This window comes from Cyprinus carpio, chromosome B3 (genome assembly GCF_018340385.1).
Source record: "Cyprinus carpio isolate SPL01 chromosome B3, ASM1834038v1, whole genome shotgun sequence".
In the NCBI taxonomy this organism is placed as follows: Eukaryota; Metazoa; Chordata; class Actinopteri; order Cypriniformes; family Cyprinidae; genus Cyprinus; species Cyprinus carpio.
The window spans coordinates 19,139,888-19,148,725 of record NC_056599.1 but is presented as its reverse complement, the minus strand read 5'-3'; the positions used below and the strand labels follow the sequence as shown (position 1 = coordinate 19,148,725).

The window sequence follows — 8,838 nt, the reverse complement described above, 5'->3', positions numbered from 1 at the left end:
CACTAAACTAATTCCTTTTCCTTATTATAAAATAATTATAATAATAATCACTGTCCCAAAACACTGCTGTAATTATCACACTAAACATTTTAGAGTAAAATAATAAACATCTTAAGTTTAAATTTTAGGATATAAATTCAATTCAGAACTACTCTTAAATCAAGAACCAGATTCATTTGAGTATGTAATATTTTAGCCCCTTTTTTTTTATGTAATTCATCTTATAGCTCCAGCTCCTGAAGGCCTCCCTGCTGCTGAGGAACAGCAGAAACACAATGTCCTGGACAAGAGTAAGATTAATAACTATATGAGAATTAGGAAATGTTATTATAAATTATTTTGTAATAGAATCAAATTTACATGTAAAATTGTATTTCATACTTACCACAATTGTTTGTCTGTTAATAGGCCTGAGTGAACATGAACTCTGTGTACAATCCAGAGACACCCCCATCACATCTGAGAACCGTCGTCCTAATCTGTCTGTTGGTGCTGTTGAGACTGATGGAGGGAGAAAGAAGGCAGGGAAAGAGGAGAAGAAGAACAGCTTCTGGAAGTGGCCCACTCTTCACTTTCCTTGCAGTAGAGCTGGAACATATGATCTGGCCAAAGCTGAGGAGAAATACGGGATAGAGGCGGGAACACACTGGAGAGATAGCGATGGTACATTCACATCAAATACTGATAAATCACTAAATAGTCAGTTACAGGAACTTCTGTTGTTCTTCTTTTTCATTAAAAAAACAGTGCTGTCATCATCACACCAAACATTTTAGAATAACAGTATAAATATTTTTGGATATCAATTTAAAAAAAAACTACTCCTAAATCAAGAACCACATTAATTTAAACGTAATATTTTACTCTTAATAATAAGATATAACCCCAGCTCCTGAAGAGCTCCCTGCTGCTGAGGAACAGCAGAAACACAAGGTCAAGAGTAAAGGCCCGTTCACACCAACAACGATAACTATAAAGATAAATATATTAACGTCCGCACTAGCGGACAATATCGTCTTTTTATTCCTAGCGCACGCTCATCTGCTGCTTTAAATTCTCGAGCTCTTATGGCAGGATTGATTCTGATTGGCCGTCAATGTTTTTATCCTTCATCAGCTGGAAAAAAATCATTCTGAAAGTGATTACAACGATATCGTTACTCTGCGCCTTTATCGTTATAGCTGTGGTGCGGCCATTCTTTAATACTGAGAACGCTTTATAGAACCATATCTTTATCGTTATCTTTATAGTTATCGTCCTTGCTGTGAACAGGCCTTAAGAATAATAAGTCCATTAGAATACAATTAGAAAATGTTATAATAAAAAAATGTGTGTATGTGTATTTTAAACTAACCACAATTGTTTGTCTGTACATGAACTCTGTGTACTACCCAAAGACACCCCCATCACATCTGAGAACCGCCGTCCTAATCTGTCTGTTGGTGCTGTTGAGACTGATGGAGGGAGAAAGAAGACAGAGAAAGAAGAGAAGAAGAACAGCTTCTGGAAGTGGCCCGCTCTTCACTTTCCTTGCAGTAGAGCTGGAACATATGATCTGGCCAAAGCTGAGGAGAAATACGGGATAGAGGCGGGAACACACTGGAGAGATAGCAATGGTACAATTACAAAAACATGTCGTGATGATGCAAATATTGATAAATGACTGATTCTTCATTTACAGAAACTTCTGTTATTCTTCCTTTAAATTAAGAAAAAAAAACTGCTAACATTATCACAACAAACATTTTCGATTAACAGTACAGATTTTTTCAAGTTGACTTTTTTTAGGATATTAATTCAAAACTGCTCCTAAATGTGTTAATAGGCCAGAGTGTACACCAACACTGTGTACAACCCAAAGACACCCCCCGCAGGTCTGATGAGGCGCCTGTTAGTGCTGTTGAGAATGATGGAGGGAGAACGGAGGCAGAGAGAGACGAAGTCCTCCTCACTGCTGAGGAACAGCTCGTGCAGGACATCCTGGACAAGGGTAAGAATAAGAAATCCGTGAGAATTAGAAAATGTTATTATAAACCATTATACAGACAGTATAATATAAACATGCATTTCATACTAACCACAATTGTTTGTCTGTTAATAGGCCACATTCGCAAGCAGTATAGAATCGGCCGCATGCTTGGTGAAGGAGGATGTGGTTGTGTTTATGAAGGGACTCGCTGCAAGGATGGACTAAAGGTAAACATTTTCTTCACTTAAAAACTTAGCATATCTGTTTAGGATTCATTACCAGAGTGATATCAACTATCTGCATGTGCTAATTGTTAATTCTTTGTTTTTTTTTGATTAGGTGGCTGTGAAATGTTCAAAGAAGATGCCAGCCATGCCATATATCAGAGTGGTGAGTAGACTGCATTTTCTATGTTATTGTCTCTTATTCACTGTTTTCAGTTTATCACATACTATATTAATGTTAACCACACACTACAATTGAGCTTAACTGTTTTTATTTGTGAATTATTTTGGAAACCACCTCCATCTAAGCATCATGTTTTCTTTCTTTTAGCCTGGTCATCCCAAACGTCTCCCCATTGAGATTGGCCTGATGCTCATGGCCAATGAGGGCCCCAGCGTTTCCCAGATCATTAAGCTGCTTGACTGGGAAGATGACACAGAGCACTACGTGTTGGTCATGGAGCGCCCTGTGCCTTGTGTGGATTTGTTTAGTTTTGTGGATCATAGAGGAAGCCTTGATGAGGGGATGGCACGAAATATTATGCGGCAGGTCATTGATGCCGCTAAAACTTGCTGTGATCGTGGTGTCTTCCATCGTGATATAAAACTGGAGAACATCCTGGTGAACCAGGACACCATGGAGGTCAAATTAATTGACTTCGGGTGCGGTGCGATCATGAAGAAATCTGCCTTCAAAGTCTTCCATGGTATGTGTTATGAAGTGCTTTATTAATTATCTCACAGAAAAACATCTTGTATGTACTCAACATGCTGCGAAAATTTATTAAACATCAGACATCTTTCCTGCAGGCACAAGACCGTACTGTCCACCCGAGTTCAACTTGAAGGGCAGGTACCACGCAAAGCCGACCACAGTGTGGACACTAGGGTTCCTCCTGTATGAAATGCTGTGTGGTGAATGTCCTACATCCTATGACCGACACATGATCACCGTGAACCTCTGGACCAGACCTGGCTTGTCAAAAGGTGAGATCTTCTTCAAACAATGAACTCCAGATCATACAAAAATGACCAATAGCTTCAAAGAGAGCAGATGTAAAGTATAAGTTTATAATCAAATGACTTTCTTGTCTTTTCACACAGAATGCTGCCGGATGATTTGTGATTGTCTGCAGCCTGATCCACAGAAGAGACTCAGTCTGGACACGATGCATCTCCATGACTGGTTTAAGGTACGGAGTCTAAGACTAGTTAAGCTTTTTGTCGGTTTAGTTTGATCATCAGTCGCCATTAACTTAAAATCGTTTTTCTCTAAATGTAATGTATTTAGACAAATAATGCTGATTTATCTTTTGTTTCAGGTCACGGAGTAAGACACAAAGAACCTCAGGAAACAACTCCTGTCATGGTCACCCTGTTGTTTTCTGTCTTCAGTCAGCTTTGCGTCTGGTGGACTGACAAGAGTGGCCTTTCCATCAGTCCACTCTGGCCTCAGCGTATTGCAGGCCCTGCAAGTCCTGGTAGCATCTGCCGCCTTGACTTGAAGCAGCAATATTAGTGTCTGGCCGTATTGCTTGCTTGAGGATCTGTAAATAATAGTTAATTGTACATTTGTATTTGTTTATTTATTATAAGGAAGTTGGTAAGAAAATGTATAATTTATAAGAAAAATATAATAAAATGATATATTTAAATTGTGCTGTTCACTTGTAGTTTCATAGTATATTTCCCTGCAGTCCTTTGGCTCCTGAAGAAGTAATTTCTGTCATGTCTAAACCTGCATTTAAAAGATATATAGTATATATACTATGGTCAAAATCATTATGAATCAGCCAAAAATATCAGCCTGAATCTAAACAATTCAAGTCACTGTTTGTCACTGAATCATTCATTCAATCGATTCTTTCAAACAGCTGATTCATTCAGGAATGAATCAAGTGACTGTTTAAAAACCACACATTCATTCATAAAGGAAACGCTTTGTCTTTGACCCGCTGCTCAATGGTGACTTTGTCTGGAACTGTTTGTTTGGACCATCATGTTCCTAAAATGTAAGCCACTAAATATTAATTTATTTTTTATTGAACTGCTTTATAAAATCAATGTGACATTTGATATTAAAACTCCCTTTATAAATTTTAATAGTTGGTAGCGACTGTTAGCGACTGGTAAACACAACTCTATTTTTCTCATATTTCTTAATAGCTTTAAGGTGTCATAAAATCGATAAAACTGCTATATTTACAACCCGCGATGTACACGATACAGCAGATTATATCGTTAGTATTAAACATCATTGGATATGAATGTTATCGTTCGAAATGACCAGGTGACGTATCTTCTTTTTTTTTTTTTTTTTTTTTTTTTGTATTCCATTAAGCGCGAGCTTTTATGACGTCACAATCCGCCCGTTAGAGTATTTAAAGGCATGAAAATCACTTGCTCATTTTAATAGTTGGTAGCGACTGTTAGCGACTGGTAAACGGTGTTATCTTGGGTCTGCTTTCAAGACTAAAAAAAGCGACTGGTTTGGAGAGTGTACGTGAACCCTGTGTAACGTTACATCCCAAAGACTCCCCCATCATGACGGAGAACCGTCAACCGGCGCCTGTCGGTGCTCTTGAGACCGATGGAGGGAGAAAGCAGAAGAGCTTCTGGAAGTGGGCCGCTCTTCACTTTCCTTCCCGCAGAACGGGAACATATGATCTGGCCAAAGCTGAGGAGAAATACGGGATAGAGGCGGAAACACACTGGAGAGAAAGCGATGGTACAATCACACAAAATACTGATAAATCAATAAACTAATTCCTTTTCCTTATTATAAAATAATTATAATAATATTCACTGTCCCAAAACACTGCTGTAATTATCACACTAAACATTTTAGATTAAAAGAATAAACATTTTGAGTTTAAATTTTCGGATATAAATTCAATTCAGAACTACTCTTAAATCAAGAACCAGATTAATTTGAGTATGTAATATTTTACTCTTTTTTTTAATTTTTTTTTTTTAATTTAATTCATATTATAGCTCCAGCTCCTGAAGGCCTCCCTGCTGCTGAGGAACAGCAGAAACACAATGTCCTGGACAAGAGTAAGATTAATAAATATATGAGAATTAGGAAATATTATTCGAAATTATTTTGTATAGAATCAAATTTACATGTAAAATTGTATTTCATACTTACCCCAATTGTTGGTCTGTTAATAGGCCTGAGTGTACATGAACTCTGTGTACAATCCAGAGACACCCCCATCACATCTGAGAACCGCCGTCCCAATCTGTCTGTTGGTGCTCTTGAGACTGATGGAGGGAGAAAGAAGGCAGGGAAAGAGGAGGAGAAGAAGAACAGCTTCTGGAAGTGGCCCGCTCTTCACTTTCCTTGCCGTAGAGCTGGAACATATGCTCTGGCCAAAAGCTGAGGAGAAATACGGGATAGAGGCGGAAACACACTGGAGAGATAGCAATGGTACACACACCAAAAATACTGATAAATCACTAAACTAATTCCAGGAACTTCTATAAAGTTCTTCTTTTTTCATTAAAAAAACAGTGCTGTCATCATCACACCAAACATTTTAGAATAACAGTATGAATATTTTTGGATATCAATTAAAAGAAAACTACTCTTAAATCAAGAACCAAATTACTTTGAACATGTAATATTTTTAGCTCTTTTTTTTTATGTAAGATATTAACCCCAGCTCCTGAAGACCTCCCTGCTGCTGAGGAACAGCAGAAACACAATGTCAAGAGTAAGGCCCGTTCACACCCAACAACGATAACTATAAAGATAAAATATTAACGTCCACACTAGCGTACAATATCGCCTTTTTATTCCTACAGGCCTTAAGAATAAAAGTTACATTAGAATACAATTGAAAATTTATAATAAAAAAAATGTGTGTATGTGTATTTTAAACTAACCACAATGAGTCTGTACATGAACTCTGTGTACTATCCAAAGACACCCCCCATCACATCTGAGAACCGCCGTCCTAATCTGTCTGTTGGTGCTGTTGAGACTGATGGAGGGAGAAAGAAGACAGAGAAAGAGGAGAAGAAGAACAGATTCTGGAAGTGGCCCGCTCTTCACTTTCCTTGCAGTAGAGCTGGAACATATGATCTGGCCAAAGCTGAGGAGAAATACGGGATAGAGGCGGGATCACACTGGAGAGATAGCAATGGTACAATTACAAAAAAACATGTCGTGATGATGCAAATATTGATAAATGACTGATTCTTCATTTACAGAAACTTCTGTTATTCTTCCTTTTCATTAAGAAAAAAAAACTGCTAACATTATCACAACAAACATTTTCGATTAACAGTACAGATTTTTTAAAGTTGACTTTTTTTAGGATTATTAATTCAAAACTGCTCCCAAATGTGTTAACAGGCCAGAGTGTACACCAACACTGTGTACAACCCAAAGACACCCCCACCAGATCTGATGAGGCACCTGTTAGTGCTGTTGAGAATGATGGAGGGAGAACGGAGGCAGGAAGAGACGAAGTCCTCCTCACTGCTGAGGAACAGCTCGTGCAGGACATCCTGGACAAGGGTAAGAATAAGAAATCCGTGAGAATTAGAAAATGTTATTATAAACCATTATACAGACAGTATAATATAAACATGCATTTCATACTAACCACAATTGTTTGTCTGTTAATAGGCCACATTCGCAAGCAGTATAAAATCGGCTGCATGCTTGGTGAAGGAGGATGTGGTTGTGTTTATGAAGGGACTCGCTGCAAGGATGGACTAAAGGTATACATTTTCTTCACTTAAAAACTTAGCATATCTGTTTAGGATTCATTACCGGAGTGATATCAACTATCTGCATGTGCTAATTGTTAATTCTTTGTTTTGTTGATTAGGTGGCTGTGAAATGTTCAAAGAAGATGCCAGCCATGCCATATATCAGAGTGGTGAGTAGACTGCATTCTCTATGTTATTGTCTCTTATTCACTGTTTTCAGTTTATCACATCCTATATTAATGTTAACCATAGACTACAATTGAGCTTAACTGTTTTTATTTGTGAATTATTTTGGAAACCACCTCCATCTAAGCATCATGTTTTCTTTCTTTTAGCCTGGTCATCCCAAACGTCTCCCCATTGAGATTGGCCTGATGCTCATGGCCAATGAGGGCCCTAGCGTTTCCCAGATCATTAAGCTGCTTGACTGGGAGGATGACACAGAGCACTACGTGATGGTCATGGAGTGCCCTGTGCCTTGTGTGGATTTGTTTAGTTTTGTGGATCATAGAGGAAGCCTTGATGAGGGGATGGCACGAAATATTATGCGGCAGGTCATTGATGCCGCTAAAACTTGCTGTGATCGTGGTGTCTTCCATCGTGATATAAAACTGGAGAACATCCTGGTGAATCAGGACACCATGGAGGTCAAATTAATTGACTTCGGGTGCGGTGCGATCATGAAGAAATCTGCCTTCAAAGTCTTTTGGTATGGTATGAAGTGCTTTATTAATTATCTCACATAAACACATCTTGTATGTACTCAACATGCTGCGAAAATTTATTAAACATCAGTCATCTTTCCTGCAGGCACAAGACCGTACTGTCCACCCGAGTTCAACTTGAAGGGCAGGTACCACGCAAAGCCGACCACAGTGTGGACACTAGGGTTCCTCCTGTATGAAATGCTGTGTGGTGAATGTCCTACATCCTATGACCGACACATGATCACCGTGAACCTCTGGACCAGACCTGGCTTGTCAAAAGGTGAGATCTTCATCAAACAATGAACTCCAGATCATACAAAAAGGACCAATAGCTTCGAAGAGAGCAGGTGTAAAGTATAAGTTTATAATCAAATGACTTTCTTGTCTTTTCACACAGAATGCTGTCGGATGATTTGTGATTGTCTGCAGCCTGATCCACAGAAGAGACTCAGTCTGGACACGATGCATCTCCATGACTGGTTTAAGGTACGGAGTCTAAGACTAGTTAAGCTTTTTTTGGTTTAGTTTGATCATCAGTCGCCATTAACTTAAAATCATTTTTCTCTAAATGTAATGTATTTTGACAAATAATGCTGATTTATCTTTTGTTTCAGGTCACGGAGTAAGACAAAGAACCTCAGGAAACAACTCCTGTCACGGTCACCCTGTTGTTTTCTGTCTTCAGTCAGCTTTGCGTCTGGTGGACTGACAAGAGTGGCCTTTCCATCAGTCCACTCTGGCCTTAGCGTATTGCAGGCCCTGCAAGTCCTGGTAGCATCTGCCGCCTTGACTTGAAGCAGCAATATTAGTGTCTGGCCGTATTGCTTGCTTGAGGATCTGTAAATAATAGTTAATTGTACATTTGTATTTGTTTATGTATTATAAGGATGTTGGTAAGAAAATGTATAATTTATAAGAAAAATATAATAAAAATATATATTTATATTGTGCTGTTCACTTGTAGTTTCATAGTATATTTCCCTGCAGTCCTTTAGGCTCCTGAAGAAGTAATTTCTGTCATGTCTAAACCTGCATTTAAAAGATATATAGTATATATACTATGGTCAAAATCATTATGAATCAGCCAAAAATATCAGCCTGAATCTAAACAATTCAAATCACTGTTTGTCACTGAATCATTCATTCAGTCGATTCTTTCAAACAGCTGATTCATTCAGGAATGAAGCAAGTGACTGTTTAAAACCACACATTC

The 8,838-nt window shown here is 38.3% G+C and overlaps 1 protein-coding gene and 1 pseudogene across 1 annotated transcript; both read left to right on the top strand.

Moving 5' to 3' along the window:
• The first annotated feature begins 414 nt into the window (after positions 1–414).
• Positions 415–3,829, top strand: LOC109057607 (serine/threonine-protein kinase pim-2-like). The gene is made up of 9 exons (XM_042720099.1): positions 415–663; positions 1,398–1,616; positions 1,826–1,990; positions 2,102–2,196; positions 2,309–2,359; positions 2,525–2,900; positions 3,004–3,180; positions 3,298–3,386; positions 3,516–3,829. The coding sequence occupies exons 4-9, from the start codon at positions 2,134–2,136 to the stop codon at positions 3,525–3,527; spliced, it is 768 nt and encodes a 255-aa protein (XP_042576033.1). The 5' UTR covers positions 415–663; positions 1,398–1,616; positions 1,826–1,990; positions 2,102–2,133; the 3' UTR covers positions 3,528–3,829.
• Positions 3,830–6,235: 2,406 nt separating this feature from the next.
• LOC109060616 lies at positions 6,236–8,226 on the top strand (annotated as a pseudogene).
• Positions 8,227–8,838: the final 612 nt, after the last annotated feature.

What these genes read in the sequence shown, in the direction of transcription:
- LOC109057607 (XM_042720099.1), top strand. Translation starts at nt 2,134, where the DNA reads ATGCTTGGTGAAGGAGGATGTGGTTGTGTTTATGAAGGGACTCGCTGC. An exon ending in GCTGCAAGGATGGACTAAAG is followed by an intron (nt 2,197 to 2,308) that starts GTAAACATTTTC and finishes TTTTTTGATTAG; the next exon opens with GTGGCTGTGAAATGTTCAAA. An exon ending in TGCCTTCAAAGTCTTCCATG is followed by an intron (nt 2,901 to 3,003) that starts GTATGTGTTATG and finishes TCTTTCCTGCAG; the next exon opens with GCACAAGACCGTACTGTCCA.